Raw genomic sequence first — 17,360 nt, forward strand, 5'->3', positions numbered from 1 at the left:
ATAGAGAGGTTACCTCACAGTCTAGACTTAATAACCCTTATTTTTTTTTCTTTCATTACAGCTCCCCCTCGCTTTATTGATTGTATTGTTATGTCCACGTCTTCTTACTCTGTGGTTTAAAATACTGTGTTGTTTTTGTAATGATTTGTACGCGCTGTGCCCTGCCACGTATTGATTGTTTGATCATACAGTACTTGGCTTGCTGTTGTATTTTTATTGTATGACTTGTTGTGAAGTGTGCAGAGACTCCTTGGGGTGATGTTGCACAATAAATAAATAGAGTTATCCTTGTAATAACTAGTAGTCAGTGGTGGAAAAAGTTTTCAAATGTTTTACTTAAATGAAAGTATCAATACTGCAATGTAGAAGTACTCTGTTACAAGTATAAGTCCGGAATTAAAAATGTACTTGAGTAAAAGTACAAAAGTATTGCTATCAAAATGTACTTAAAAGTACCAAAAGTAAAAGTACTAAAATGTTTGAAAATAGCCGATCTACAAGCTCACAACGCGTCGCGTTGTGAGCTTGCAGATCGTCTATTTTCAAATAGCCTAGGTATAAAATAGGGCTAAAGTGGTTAATGTATGTTTTATAATGTATTAATTTATATCTGCAAAGTAACTAGTAACTAAAGTTTTCAAATAATTGTAGTGGAGTAAAAGTACAACATTTGCCTCTGAGATGTAGTGGAGTAGAAGTAAAAGTATAGACAATTGGAAATACTCCAGTAAAGTAAAAGTACCTCAAAATTGTACCTAAGTACAGCACTTGAGTACATGTACTTATTTACTTTACACCACTGCTAGTAGTTAACCAGTGTGTATTTTATGCTAAGTGTAATCTGAGAACAGCCCTGTATTTGGCCTCTAACCCCTAGAAAATCATCTTTTTTTTCTGGACAGCCATACAGTGGGGGGAGACCGACCAACATTTCCTATGTTCTGTTCTGTTAGCCTTTGGAAGAAACACCACATGTAACACATGTGTGTGTGTGTGTGTGTGTGTGTGTGTGTGTGTGTGTATTTAAGGAAGAAAAGCCTGACAGAGAAGTTGGAAACAGGGAAATCACTTCGAGGGCAAATCGATGCAAAAGTGGTAAGTGTGTGTCTTCTTCAACTGCTGCAGCAATTCAACAATCATTCATGATTTTGCGTCTCCTTCGGGCAGAAACCTCTTAACTCCATATTTTATGGGGGGGGGATTAACGCCCTACTTGATCATAGTACAGAGTCACACAAAAGCATCAAAAGTAGCAGATTCACAAGCGACGCGTTTCCAGCTTGTAGATCTGCTAGTTTTGCCGTTTTTTTTATTTGAATCCTGAAAAGTAACAGTTTCGGGACGTACAAGGTTTCCACCCGACAGAAACGATTTAACCCATTAAGACCTGAAGCCGATTCTACGAATGTCTTCTAAATCCTAACAGTATTCTGAAAAAACGTATGTTTCTATATCAGTGGTTCTCAATCTTTTTCATATCAAGGACCCCCAAAATTATATGTATTTGGCCACGGACCCCCATCTCAAAAAATGTTGTTCCAGGGACCCCCCCAGAAGCAAAGATTTGAGTTAAAAAATGTTTGGTTTAAAAAATATATATATTAAAAGATTTGCACACATTTTCACACATTTTCAAAAATAGCAGATCTACAAGCTCATAGCGCGGCACTCGGTGCTGCGCTATGAGCTTGTATATCTGCTATTTTTGAATAGCCAAAGTGTAAAATAATGTTTTTCAGCTCAAATAAAAAAAATGACACAGATGCGTTCCAGGTCTCAATGGGTTAAAAAAAAATCCAATCTGCGTTCTTGGCTTTACAGTAAAGTGTTTGTGTCTCTATTGTCTGAGTTTGACCCACTAACACAGTCCCAGAAGATATTCTAGAGAATTTCGTAACAGTAAATCCATGACATAACCACCTTTTTGATTTGACGTCCACCTTTCACACAAAGTGGAGCCCGTTCGTTCATTCATTTATTTTACCTGGAGGTTTTGTGTCGGAGGTCGATGATGACGTCAACCTGCAGCGAGGAGCAGTTGGACAGCGTCAGGCTCACTGGAACCACACAGAGGCTGAGGAAGACGGGGACACAGAGGAAGGGGAGACAGGGGACACAGAGGAAGGGGAGACAGGGGACACAGAGGAAGGGGAGACAGGGGACACAGAGGAAGGGGAGACAGGGGACACAGAGTCAGTATTAGTAGTTCCTCTTGCTCAGACAGAATTGGCAGCTTTCTCTGTCAGCGGCCCAACTTCTTGGAATGAGCTTCGAAAGCCTTTAAAAATCAGCGACCTAGTTGACATTAATTATCTGCCTTTGAAAATAGCATGTCTGGGCCAAAGAAAAAAATATCTAAAGAAAAAAACATGCAACCATCCATGGCGCTCTGGGCTTATGATAATTTGGACGTCTTTGACGTCAATAGCACTGAAAGAGTTAAAGGGGAATGTCGCCCTAGGTGTTTTCTTACCGTTATTTGATGTTGTGAACTCATCATAAGAGTGGTCCAGGACCCCCAGATCATAACGAGCGATGTTCTCCATTTCGCGCCCACCGCTCTCCAGACCGGCGGGCGGAAGTATCGCGAGACGAGATTTCAAACGGCAATGGCGGCGCCCATGTAGCAATAACACTGCACCGACATCAGACGGTCCACACACCACAGATATATACAAGAAAAAACTATTTTCGAGCGACAGAAATAAGCGGATTTAGCCAAGCACCAAACCGTGATTGCAGCCGTTTTAATTAATTCATTTAGTTGTAGTTGACTTGTTTGAGGTGCTGTTTTAACTCATGGGGTGCCAAAACAGAAGGGTATTCGGTTTTGCTGTCTTTTTGTTTGTTTTTTCGTTTTTCTCCACACAGGCGGGGCTGGAGCAGGCTGGAAACATGGCTCCCATCCGCTTCCTGTCTATTTCCTTCTTTAAAACGCCTATATCTCCGAATCTGTTTCCGGTGGGGAAAACTGGTCATGCGCGATGCGCGATCCCCCCCGTTGTAACTCGCGAGTGAAATGTTATCGTTCCAGGCTGTAGCCAGGGTCCTCGCGATAATGGATGCTTTTTTTTACGTGGATTTGCTTGTCGTGGAGTCTAGAGCTTTAAACAGCAAAGCGCAGTCAATGGGGAGAGTGCTGGCACCCAACGTAAGTTGTTATGAAAAAATGCTGGCACCCAATGTGTTAAGTACTCTTATTTTGTAATTGTACTTTGATTCACATTCCTTGTCAATCTGTAATGGACTTGGAGGGATTGTGTCTATTATTGTAACCTCGGCTACATTGAAAATGAGGGCTTGTCACTCAACTATAGTGTAGTTCAAATAAAGGTGTTGATGCTATTACAGCCAGACCCACGTCACATGTGGGTGTCACATTTAGGAAGATTCAATAATTGATCAAATGTAATAAAATAATCACTTAATAATAGATCCCGTATTTATGTCATTTAATTTCATTTAAAAACAATTGTGAAAATAGCCATCTACAAACTCACAATGCATGTGTATTCATGTGTATTTATGTATACATTTCAATTCATAAAATAATAATAATCAACCAAACGTGACAAAAGGCAGGTAAAAAGAAAGGCAACAGGGCTATGCTGAAAATGTCATTTGACATTTGCAAAATAATGCTGACCAGAATCCTGTTTAGGGGAGGATTTACTGATGTCATGAACAAAATGTTCCCAAGTCAATATCTATTTTTATCCATTCGAGCCAGGCAGGTTATTATTCTCTGTCTCCTGACGGGGTTAATGGCTGTCATTTTAGCCACAGAACAGCAGCCACACAGGAAAAAAACATTTCCACGGAAACGACCAAAAAAGGAAAAAACGGAATCCATAATCATCATATCCGTGTTCTAAGGCCAGGTTTTACACATAAGCTGTACATGACCATGAATGTGTTTGTTTGTGTATTACTATACTTGTGTGGACCAAATGTCCCCACAAGTATAGTAGAATTTGCTAAATTGACATTGTGAAGACAATTTTCCTGATCCTCACCAGGAGAAATGGGTTGTTTGAAATGGTTACAAAGATTTCATTTAGAGTTAGGCTCATGTATTTAGGAAAGGATTCAGGCTAGGATTAGTAATGGGCATTTAGAGCCTGATTTACACACAGGTGTGTAGGTTTCAGGGTAGTGTGTGAAACCACAAATAAATGTGGAAAAATGGAATCCATACATTTTTTATATTTTAGCATATCGTTTCTGTCGGATGGAAAATGTCCAAAACTGTTACTTCTCGGGATTCAAATTCAAAAACATCAAAAGTAGCAGATCTACAAGCTCAAGCTGGGTGTCGAGCTTGTGGATCTGCTAGTTTTGACACTTTTGTGTGACGCTGTTGTATGTAAGTATACACAAAACGTTAGAATATGGAGACATGGAGAGAGAATAAAAACGAAATAAAAACTAAGCTACAGTATGATGACTAAAACTGAGACTAAATATATTGACAATTTCGTCAACAAATAAAAACTAGACTAAAATGTTAGAGAGAGATCTAGTGGAGAAGAGATCCAGTAGAACTAAAAGACAAGTCATTTGATGTTTGGTTGCGCTCGGGTGTAGCAGATCTACAAGCTCACAATGCGTCGCTCTGCGACGCATTGTGAGCTTGTAGATCTGCTATTCTCAACATGCAACCAAGTGTAAAATCAGCCATTACGACGCCATCAAGGCACCGCCAACATACACTATAGTCGACTAAATCAACTGTAGATTTAGTCGACTATAATCTTATGATATTTAGTCAACTAAAACTAGACAAAATCTAAAATCACTCAGATGACTAAAATATGACTAAAACTAAATGGAAGTTTATTCAAAAGACTATGATTATCACTAAATCAAAATTTGCTGTCAAAATAAACACTGGTGTGTGTGTTACCTCTCCAGGGTGAAGGGGTGTTGGTATAGTCTCGCGTTACCAGACTGTTGCCTCCCCCTCGCACAAATAACATGAATCTACCGCTCCTATGACTATGCTTCCGTCTCGGTTCTGTTTCCACTGGGACTACAGGTCCGCGGGCACCGCGTCGTGATTGGTCGAATGTCTTTCCGGTCTGAACAACTTCCGTTAAACAGCTTTCGGGAAGTGGAGTTCCAGACTCTATATAACATTCAGAGATTGTGGAATAGTTGTCTGGTGACGCGAGACTAGTGTGTGTAGGTCTCGGGGTAGTGTGTGTGTGTGTGTGTGTGTGTGTGTGTGTGTGTGTGTGTTACCTCTCCTGGGTGAAGGGGTGTGTGTAGGTCTCGGGGTAGTGTGTGTGTGTGTGTGTGTGTGTGTGTGTGTGTGTGTGTGTGTGTGTGTGTGTGTGTGTGTTACCTCTCCTGGGTGAAGGGGTGTGTGTAGGTCTCAGGGTAGTGCAGGTTGCTCTTGATAAGGTGGGACAGCTGCTCCATGGAGGGTCTGCTCATCGGAGGAGGCAACTCCGGCTTAAACTTGAGCAGCACCATTTCCTGAGCCTCCTGTAGAGCAAAACACCACATACAAATATTGAGATAAGAGATTTCTGCCCGACTTCAGCAACAATAATGTACTGTAATGACTGTTAGGTGGAAGAACACTATTTGAACATTGTGGGAACAAACAGTCTGTCTTGTCCCCAAACAAGGACACCAGGTTCAGGTACATTAGCCTGGTAAACCCTCCCTCCGGAAATCTCATTTCCATTTGATTTCAGGAGAGAGTCTGGCCTGAACCGCCTTTCTGCAATATTAGCTGTGGGCTGGAGTTGGGCGGGAGTAATACCGTTGACTGACAACCCCTTCAACCAATGATCGTTTTTCCCCTTCAGCCAATCAGCAGTTCATTTTGACGAGCTCCAGACTATGTGACGCAACGGGACTTTTGGGACGGCCATGCCCAAAATAGGTTGCCTTATTGGGATACATGCGTGTCACTCCCCGCCCCTGCCGGTTCTCTAAATTTATATTTTTAAATAGGCTCTGTCATGATTAATTGACCACATATATGAAGTTAAACAACTAAATTCTATCCAAACGATATCTTAATAGTAAATTCCGTGCCTCAAAAAATAAGTTTGAGACCGTTTTAAAAACTAAAGTAAACAGTGAAGGCACTCGGACAACAACAATGGCTGCCGTTCGTCTTTTGTCGGCCCCAGTCAGGCTGCACTCGGCTTCATTCGGGCTCACTCGAACTCTCCACCTGATTGGCCAACTGTCGCTGTCAATCACAGAACGATGTGCGACGACACCGATAGGCTCGTCGGTTCGGAGAACAGAGCGATTATTGCAGAAAGGCGGTTCAGGCCAGACTCTCTCCTGAAATCAAATGGAAATGAGATTTCCGGAGGGAGGGTTTACCAGGCTACAGGTACATGGCAAACATGTCACAATGCATGTGACAACTTAAAAGTGCCTTTTGAAAATGTTGTCATTTGTCGGGGAGGGGTCAAGTGATTCTACTATCAAAGTGTAGTAGAAAGCTTCCCTCTTTGTACACACAGAGCAGAAATCTTGCATAGTCAAGCTTTAAACTACAGTATGTTGTATGTATGATGTATTGATGATCCGCTGTGGCGGATTCCCCTGACGGGAATTGGCCGATGGAGGTTTAAGTGGTTAAGAGATCATTTAACAATGACTGGAAACAGTGTGACTGGAATTGCTGATCAGTAACTGACTCACCACACACACAGAACATAACCAATCACTGTTTGATGCCGTGTGTGGCTTTGTGCTCCATATATGGTTAATATGACGCTCACGTTTCCCCTGCTATGATGAGGGCGGGTCGTTTAGAGCATTGGTTCTCAAAGTGGGGTCCGGGGACCCCCCAGGGGTCCTTGAGGGGGGTTCCAGGGGGTCCCCAGCAAAATGTGTTAATATAGCATCACAATAATTTTAACATTTTATACTTTGGCTATTCAAAAATAGCAGATATACAAGCTCATAGTGCGGCACCGAGTGCCGCGCTATGAGCTTGTAGATCTGCTATTTTTGAAAAAGGTTTTTTTTTTGGCAAATCTTTGAATATATATATTTTTAAAGCCAACATTTGTAACTAAAATCTTTGCTTCCGGGGGTCCCTGGAACAAACTATTTTGAGATGGGGGTCCGCGGTCAAATGCATATCATTTTGGGGGTCCTTGACATGAAAAAGTTGGAGAACCACTGGTTTAGAGCGCTGGTTCCTCAACGTGCGGTCTGGGTACCACCAGGGGGGTCCAAATGAAGCCGTACGGGGGTCAACAACTCAAGTGAGAGAGTGTACGAATGGAGTTCAATTTACACCGAAGATGTCACAGTGTAGATTGGGGGTCCCGGAGCTTAACACATTTACCGCCAATCCCGAGAAATCTCGGTATATCAAATCCACCCGTTACCCGCCTACACCGAGATATCTCGTTATCGGCTTTTTATGGGGTTTAATAACGATCGTGGTAAATTTCGGTGCCATCCTTGATTTTCCCCATGACGCTTTCGACCCATCCTGTGAGAAAATGTCCGACAGCCGTTTCCGGTTCGTTTTTTATCTTGAAAAAAATGTTTTTCCCTGGTTTTGGCTAAAGATCATGGTTTTCACACGGATTAAAAAACGAATGGTAAGCTCCGGTTGTATTTTCTTTTCTTTGATCGACGAACGGTTATCCTCTTTGTGTTTACAAATGATCTGATAGCCGATCGGAAGCTAAGCTAATCTAAGAAGGCCGGTGGGGAAGGGCGGAAATCACGTCACAGCCAAACGGATATGACGTTTGCAGCCTGTTTGAGCCGCTGAAATCACAGAAGAAGAAGAAGAAAGCGAAACCTAAACCCTATGAGGGCTTGTATTGTACGTCCGTCGACTTTGTTGCCAGACCCAAGGGGTCGGCCTACATGAGGCTTTGTCCGTCCCCATTTCGTCCATACATGGGCAAAAAAGACCTCGTCTGTCCCCCTTTCGTCCATACATGGGCAGACAGCCTACATGAGTCTTTGTCTGTCCCCCTTTCGTCCATACATGGGCATAAAAGGGACCTCGGTCTGTCCCTTTCTTCTCCATACATGGGCATAAAAGGGACACAGGCTGACACGTCATGCGAAGTCCGGCTTAGCCGTGACGTAGTGCTCTGATCTTATAAAGTACTAGGAATTTATTCTGGGTCTGGCAGAACCAGGTCTCCTGGTCTTGTTTATAAACACCATCCGATCGCGGATTTTAATGGATATAACATTTTTGTGACCGGTTCAAAAGGCTATAAAACTCAAATTGCTGGCAGTGGGTGAGTACATTATGAATAAACTCTAGCGGTGAATGTGTTAAACATCAATGGGAGTCCGTAGCCTAATGCAGGGGTCTTCAACAGGGGGTCCGGGACCCCTAGGGGGTCCTCAGAGTTACTACAGGGGGTCCGCCAAATCTTTGTGTTATGATTTTTTTTTTTTTACCGTAACCACTTGAACCCTAATATCCCTTTTCTGAGGAGAACTTGAGCCATTGATTCCATTTTTGCACACTCTCAAGAGTTACAGACCCGTAAGCGTCCATTTGGACCACTGGTGGTCCCTGGGCCAGATGTTGAGAAACAATCACTTGGGAATATTGGAAGCATTCGTGGTCAGGCTGCTAAAATCTTAAGTGTTTTGCCAATTATTTCAGGGGCCCACTTGGCAATAGCCTCGCGGCCCACATGGTTGAGAACCACTGATTTAAGAGTGGGATGATGACAATGAGCACACACACGCACACACACACACCTCACGTGCAGCACACACACACACACACACACACACACACACACACACACAGAGAACACTAGGATGAGAGAGGGAAGGGCTCTCAGATCAGCGTTATGAATGAATGAGCGCACCGCGGGAGGTTGCTATGCAACACAGCTTCAAGTACTGTAGTAGAGAGTATGGAACTAATGGAAAATAAATCTAGCCCCCCCCCCCTCCCCCCTCCTCTCATATCATCCATAACCTCACTAGGGCTGAGACTATCCATTATCTCAGCAATTATTCTATCCATTGCTTTTTTGATTAAATCACATTAAGACCGGGAACACATCTGTGTGTCATTTTAAGATTTCTTTTGGCTATAAAAAAATAGCAGATATACAAGCTCATATGAGCTTGTATATCTGCTATTCATTTTTGAAAAATCATTTTGTGCAAATCTTTGAATATATGTTTTTTTAAAGAAAACACTTGTAACTCAAATATTTGCTTCTGGGGGATTCTAGTAATGTCTTCTAAATCCTGACAGTTTTATTATTATTATTTTTTCTTATGTTATAGTTTTTTTCATGTCAAGGACCCCCAAAATGATACGTATTTGTCCGCGGACCCCCATCTCACACTATTTTGTTCCAAGGACCCCCAGAAGCAATGATTTTAGTTAAAAATGTATCTATTTATTTATATGTATATATATATATATATATTTTTTTTTTTTTCAAAGATTTGCACACATTTTCACGATTTTTTAAAAAGAGCAGGCACCGAGTGTCGCGCAATGAGCTTGTAGATCTGCTATTTTTGAATAGCCAAAAAGAAATCTAGAATGATGCGTTCCGGGATTGAATGGGTTAATCACATAACCGAGAAGCGCATGGGAAAAATAATAATCACACTTGAGACTTTGATGCTAAATTGTACGAGGCGATGGGGGCGGGGCGTGTGCTCAAGGGGTGAGAGGATATCATTGCTGTCGAGCAGAAACCTCTCATCTCCATATTCTAACTTTGTGTTTTTTTCATAAATGAACACCCTACTTGATCACACTACAGCGTAGAGATGGGCAATATTGTCGATATCGCAATATAATCGCGATAATTTATTTCCCAATACTGTATCGATACTCCAGGCCATAGTATCGCGATACTTTTGAGAAAAATAAATCTGTTCCCATGCATAGAAACCAATGGTAGAAGTCCGGTTGTGACATTCTGCTTCTCTAGATGTCGCCGTACTATAGCTAGTTCACCTTCCAGTGATTCATCTCAATATACATCGCAAAATATCGCAATATATATTGCAATGTATCGCAATGTATCCCATCGCAATATATCGTGACCCAAGTATCGTGATACGTATCGTATGGTTCTTGCCAATACCCATCTCTAGAGTCACAAACGCATCAAAAGCAGTAGATCTATAAGCTCGAAACGTGGCGCGAAGCGAAAATTTGAAAATTAGTTTCCACCGGATAGAGACGATATTTATTTATTTATTATCATTGACACCGCAATGCATTATGCATTTTAAACTGTTTTATAATTAGGATGTATACGTTGTTATCGCTGAATGCTGTGGATGATTTATATGTACAACGTGGTCCTGAGCTTTTGGTAAAATGAAACACGAAAACAAAATTGATTAGTCTGATTAACCACTTAAAAGTGATAGTTCACCCAAAACTTCTTATTTTCTATCAATCACACACCCCATGAAGCCTTGAATTCATGGATTTTTTTGTTTTTGTCGCATTCCTGAGACAATAATTGGATGACCGGCAGGAAAGATGCTAATGTCTCCGGTAGATTGTCTCTAATCCTTCTCAACCATAATTCCATGTTTTCAGGACGTCTTCATTTGAACCAGTCCTCTGGGTTAGAGGCTGATACAGAGGCCATCATTTTAGTGAATTATTGCTTCTCATATTTCTCATGAAAATATGATACATTGCCCATCCCGTCTGAATTGCACTCTGTCCTGAGTTATGATACTGTAAAACAGAGCTGGATGACAGCGGTTAACATGGCTATCACAAACCACTGCCAACTGCACGCTAAATTGTCTCTCTTTCTGGGTGTGTGCGTGCATGTGTGCGTGTGCGTGTGTGCGTGCGTGCGTGTGCGTGCGTGCTATTGAGGGGGCGGAATGTCGCCACAAGTATAGTAGCATTCAACCCATGAAGACCTGAGGTTCCGATTCTACAAAATGTATTCTAAATCCTAACAGTTTAAAAAAACGTTTTCATGCCAAGGACCCCAAAATGTATTTGACCGCGGACCCCATCTCAAAACATGTTGTTCCAGGGACCCCCAGAAAGGATTTTAGTCACAAATCTTCTCTTTAAAAATATTTATATATTCAAAGATTTGCACACATTTTCTCTATTTTTCAAAAATAGCAGATCTACAAGCTCATAGCGTGGCACTCGGTGCCGCGCTATGAGCTTGTAGATCTGCTATTTTGGAATAGCCAAAGTGTAAAATAATGCTTTTATAGCTAAAATCTAAAAATGACACAGATGCGTCCCAGGTCTTAATGGGTTAAGACATAGACATCTTGAGGACCATAACCAATGTGTGAGCTTGTAGATCTGCTATTTTCACTAGTTCGGGTCCCCGGGGGAGACATCAAATTTCTATTTTGGCTCTGGAGCTAAACAGTTTGGGAACCACTTGATTCAGTGTCTTGCTCAAGGAAACTTTGACAGTAACACAAGCGGGAGCCCGGGATCGAACCGGGAACCTTTTGGTTCCCCAGCCTCGCAAGTATAGTAATACAAATGTGTGTGTGTGTGCGTGTGCGTGTGCGTGTGCGTGTGCGTGTGCGCGTGTGAACGTAGAGGACAGGATGCAGGTGAAGTCACGCATCACGCTGGGCCTCATCTATTATCGACTTTATTTTTAGACTCACGTGAGCGTTGCAGAGTAATAGACACGTGGATGTCATTACGCCGGTAAAACCCACTTGTACCAGCTGATCTCTCCAGCTCTCTCACACACACACACACACACACACACACACACACACACACGCACACACGCACGCACGCACGCATTCCACAAACACACAGTGTAAACACAGGCACACACGTGAACGTGTACCTATTTGCAGCGTGAGCGCATTGCTTCTACAGTAATGAGCTCCACATGCCACGGTGCACATACTGCAACGCGGGGGAGTGAGGAGACGTGTGGTTCCTCCCTGTTCTGAACACAGACATAAAGTCACTTTCACACGTGTGCGCTGTGGCTGTGGTTTGGACGTTTTCCAGAGTTCAAACGGAGAGGGGCTGCATGTATGAACGTGACATTCCAGCTCAGTAGGAACCGGACATGCAACGGACTTAATGCAAGCAGGACCATTGAGTTAAGTCCTGGTAATGTCCGATTCGGAGGCACGCCGCTGGTGCATCATGCCTCACTACGCCCCTCAGCCATTATAAAATACTCGGTAAACTGTGAGCTCTAGTGGCGTATTACTTTATTTGAATAAAATATTTGATTGGGAAAAAAATATATGTTTTTAAACAAGAGCATCCTATATTCAAATTGGCTAATGGGAGGGTGGGCCTGCAGACCTCTGACATCACTCTCACACAGCCATAACCATATAAGGAGTTCCCAATGCTGCTACGCCCAAATATGGAGTGTGATGTCTAACCTCAAAGTGTCGTCATGGCATCGCCATGGCATCGCAAACAAATCAGTCAGCTCCATCTATGGCCACAAAAGGGGACATGCCCATATACGGTATGGACATATACTGATGACATCAGCAATCTCCAAATATGGGCACAAAAGGGACAAGGACTGACAGATACAGACAGAGATCCGGTTGTCCAGAGCCACATATCCGACCCTTAGGCCCACATACTGTATGGTCATATGCATGTATGAGGCCGACGCGCAGTGGCAAGGACTCTGACGGGAGTGCGGTACTCTGACAAAGCCCCCAACACTATGCTGACACAGACATTTGGCAGGTGTGAGGGCCGTGTAGCGGCCTGAACCTCTGGTATATTGAAAATAGCAGATCTACAAGTTCACAATTATTTAGGGCCCGCTTGCAATACCCTCGCGGCCCACCAGTGAGCCCCAGCCCACAGGTTGAGAGTCACTGCTCCACAGTATAAAAGTGTGTGGCTGTCTAGGCTAACAGTGGACACAGCATCTCGTTTGCCGTCGAGCAGAAACCTCCTATCTCCATAATTTAACCTTCATAAATTAACACCCTATTTGATCATACTACAGCGTCACACAAAATCATCAAAAGTAGCAGATCTACAAGCTGGAAACGCGGCGCGAAGCGACGCTTTTCCAGCTTGTAGATCTGCTACTTTTGATGATTTTGAATTTGAATCCTGGAAAGGAACAGTTTTGGACAGTTTCCACCCGACAGAGACGATATGCAGAGCTCCGTGTTGTGGTCAGTGGGATTTCCATAAGCCATGCTGCAGATATGATATGGAATATTAATGTGGAGCCAGCGTTAACTGTCAGAGAGAGGGCTGACCTTCTGTCAAACCAGGGTCAGCAGATGACACAGGAGTGACAGCATTTCAAAGCTAATATCAATATATCAGGCATGTCTGGGTGAGCGCACATGCACACTCACACAAACACAAGCACACAAACACAAGCACACACACACTTGCATTACTATTTTTGTGAGAACATCAACATTTTAACACATGGGGTGCAAAGATTACGTTCGGTGCCAGAAATCTCACCGTCTGCAACGCTGCGCTGTTTAGAGCTGTAGATTCCACGGCGAGCACACGCACGTAAACAATGCATGTGTACACAGCAATGGATGGTCCTGGCTAAAGCCTGGAACAACAACATGTCTCACGCGAGTCACCATTGCAGAGCGATTGCGCATCGTTTTGCCCACTATAAAAAGTTAAGGAGATAAAGAGGTTTTTAGCAAGGAGATAGAATGGAAGCGGATGGGAGCCAGATTTTTGGGCACGGTGATCCATCTGTCCCTTACTTCTTAGAGTGTTCATGGACTTATAACTCGTAATTTTACGGTTTCGACACCAAAACGCTACTTTTTGAAAACACATCATTTTACGGTTTTGGCACCCGATGTGTTAAGACAGTGATTTTATGAACGCCATTTTTAACCCTAAACCTAATGCGGGAAATAGCAGATCTACAAACTCTACGCGTCGTATTTTCGGTGCACAACCTATACCTAACCTTGGACCCTTACAGGTCTGTAACTCTGAGAGTGTACAAATGGAACCATTTTGTACACTCAGAGTTATGGGGGTTCCTGGAAATGAAAAGGTTTGAGAACCACTATGTAACGATTTATCGTAAATCGATTAAAATCGATTTCAAACTGGTGACAATTTAAATTGATTTAATATTTTTTTTTATTGCAAACAGCAGAGGGTGCGTAAAAAAAGAGAAGAAAATACAGGATCTTCGGAGGAGAAGACACGCCCTCAGCGTCCCCGGAGGGAATCGAACCCAGGACCTTCTAGCTGTGAGGCGACATCGCTACCGACTGCGCCACCGCGCCCCACAGTGTGAATGAGTTCATACTGTTGAGGAAGGCTTGCCTTGGAGAGTTTGAGTCTGCCGTGTCCCTACTGTCTGCACTATACTGTCTGTGCACCAGACAGTCAACACCTTGAACTTGATTTAGCATTAAATGACAAGTAAATGAGGCCATGGGAAATGCAGTGTTCCTGTCTGCCAGGCTGCCAAAGCATTCACTCACTGCACAGCCTCTCCACAGAGAAGACTCAATGACGAATAGATGTCATGTCTTATTACCGGTAGTCATTTTTCTCAGAGGCTGAAGTGGGGACATGATGACGGGACATAAACACCTTATTTTCCTCTCATTTTAAGAGCTCTGTCGGGTGGAAACCTCTTAACTCTTAAACTGCCAGGGTTTTTCAAAAATAGTACTCAAAAACTGCCAGCAGTTTACATGGTAAAACATAGGAAAAATGTTATTTATTTCTCTGTTTATTTTTTAACATTGAAGTGAATGGAGCAGCAACTTTTTGGAAAATGTTATCTCCTGGTTCTTTGTGAAGAACGGAAAAACGGAAAAACCCAAAAAATAAAGAATGATTTTAGATTTTTTTTAATTTTGTTTTTGATAAAAAAAATTAAAAAAAACGTTTTTAAACGTTTTTGGCAGGCAGAGAGTTAAGTCCAAAAGCAAAACTGTTACTTTTCAGGGTTCAAATGGAAAAAGCATAAAAAATAGCAGATCTACAAGTGTGTGGATCTGCTACTCTTGATGCTTTTGTGTGAAGCTGTAGCATGATCAAGTAGGGCAGGGGTCTTCAACGTTTTCAGGACCCCTTAGCTGAGAGAGAGATGAAGCAGGGACCCCCAACTACATATTGTATAAAACTGTGTTGCAGATTTTAAAAAATGACATAGATTTCTTAGACAGCTTCATAGACTTTGACAGCACTATCATCTGTGTATGTTGGATTAATGCATGTTCATTAATGCATGTTCAGACATTTTTAACTGGCAATACTTGGTCTGCTCTTTTTTTCCCCCCTACACCAAAATAGCAGATCTACAAGCTCACAACGCCTCGCAGCGCGAGGCGTTGTGAGCTTGTAGATCTGCTATTTTTGGCTAATGTTCCACTCAGAATAGGGATGCTGGGGTTCAAGTGATTAATGTAAAAAAAACATGATCCTATCACACAAAGATTTTGAGGACCCCCTAGGGGTCCTGGACCCCCTGTTGAGGACCCCTGAAGTAGGGCATTGATTTACGGAAAAACATGAAATAATAAAAATGGAGATAAGAGGTTTCTGCCTGACAGTGATGATATGTACTGTAATGATTGTTGGAAGAACACTATTTGAACATTGTGGGAACAAACAGTCTGTCTCGTCCCCAAACAGGGACACCAGGTTCAGGTACAGTATATGGCAAACATGTCACAATGCAAGTGACAACTTAAAAGTGCCTTTTGAAAATGTTGTCATTTCCCCTTCGTCCTTTTAACAGCAGGCAGCCATATTTTTGTGTTACCGTGGCCTTAAAGTGCCCTTTGAAAATCTTTGAAAATACCAGATTTTTTTTTCAAATGCGCCCATTTTGACAAAAATATTAACGGTCCCAATCGGAGAACTTGAAGCAGGACTTGAAGCAAATCTTATTCGTCAATAACTGCAGTTTGTCAAGGCCTTCTGGTGTAAATAATTACTTTCAAAATGTCATATTCTTTAATGTCAGAATTATCTTACAGAACAAAAGTCTTCTTTTTAAAAATGTTATCCCCACGATTTTGTAACCCATTTTTTCACCCAGTGCCAATTGCCTATGTAATCCTGGGCGATACACTCCCTCTGCCAGCCTAGGGAGAGCCCAGAACTGAGTTCATACCTCCCCTTCAACGCATGATGAGCTAGCAAGCCGCTTCTTATCACCTGACAGGGGGGGGGGGGTTCCCCGGTAGGACGTAGCGCGTGGAAGGAACACGTTATTCCAACCAGTTCCTTTCCCCTCCATCAGGCGCCCCGGCTGACTAGGGGGGAGGCAGTATAGAGACCAGGATTACTACATGTTTTTTGTGAGGGTACCTACCCTAGGAGACACGGGGAGAACATGCAAACCTCCACACAGTAAGGCCCTTTCACCAACCCCACAGAACAAAAGCCTTATAACCCACCACCCCCACCCCTTTATTAGGAAAAAAAAAATTAAATCATGTAGGTATGATGAATGAACAATATGGGCTGTGGTATGTAATTTCATTACTGTCCAGCTCTAACAGTAAACAATGATTCATCGGTCTCTACAAACGTGAATGCATACTGAACAGAGTTTGGCGTCAGTGTGTTCATTAAAAGGTATACACACACACACACACACACACATGTGCACGGGGACACACGGACAGACATACAGACAGGCAGAAGGAACAGACAGACAGACACACTCTCTCGCTCTCGTATTAACCCTTGAAGGCCTGAGGCCTGATTCTACAAAATGCCTTCTAAATCCTAACAGTTTTTTGAAAAAACATATGTTGCTATGTCAGTGGTTCTCAAAACTTTTTCATGTCAAGGACCCCAAAATGACATGTATTTGGCCACGGACGCCCATCTCAAATTATGTTGTTCCAGGGACCACCCAGAAGCAAATATTTGAGTTAAAACTGTTCTCTAAAAATATATATATTCAAAGATTTGCACACATTTTCTCAATTTTTCTAAAATAGTAGATCTACAAGCTCATAGCGCGGCACTCGGTGCCGCGCTATGAGCTTGTAGATCTGCTATTTTTGAATAGCCCAAAGTGTAAAATAATGTTTTTTTAGCTCAAATCTAAAAATGACACAGATGCGTTCCAGGTCTTAATGAGTTAAGTCAACTCATTTGGAAACACGGACAAAAAAAAAGCAGGAGTAGCCTATCCGTCAGAGGATAATTCGTCAAATTAAACAAGGATATTGGATATTGATCCTACTGTAGCTGTCTGGTTTGAGCAAATAATGGCGTCTCGTAATGAGGAGTTATTTCATGCTCACGCAGTTATCCAGCGGGCTCAGTGATCCCGTCTCAAGGTCAAAACCTAACATTCTACCCGGCAACAAGTTGGTTTGATGGGGAACCAAGGACAGGGTATTATACTGCATTATAAGAAGTATAACAT

General features: G+C 42.5%; 1 protein-coding gene across 3 annotated transcripts in view; it reads right to left on the minus strand.

Moving 5' to 3' along the window:
• trappc8 (trafficking protein particle complex subunit 8) overlaps positions 1–17,360 on the minus strand; it is an 83,330-nt gene that overhangs the window by 3,378 nt on the left and 62,592 nt on the right. For all 3 annotated transcript variants that reach the window (XM_084066755.1, XM_084066754.1, XM_084066753.1), the window contains 2 exons: positions 5,348–5,490; positions 1,985–2,074 (listed from right to left, as the gene is read on the minus strand). In XM_084066755.1, the coding sequence (XP_083922881.1) occupies positions 1,985–2,074; positions 5,348–5,490 (233 nt within the window). The remainder of the gene's footprint in view (positions 1–1,984; positions 2,075–5,347; positions 5,491–17,360) is intronic.

The sequence above is a fragment of the Gymnoscopelus microlampas genome, assembly GCF_963454915.1.
Source record: "Gymnoscopelus microlampas genome assembly, chromosome: 9".
Classification (NCBI taxonomy): domain Eukaryota; kingdom Metazoa; phylum Chordata; class Actinopteri; order Myctophiformes; family Myctophidae; genus Gymnoscopelus; species Gymnoscopelus microlampas.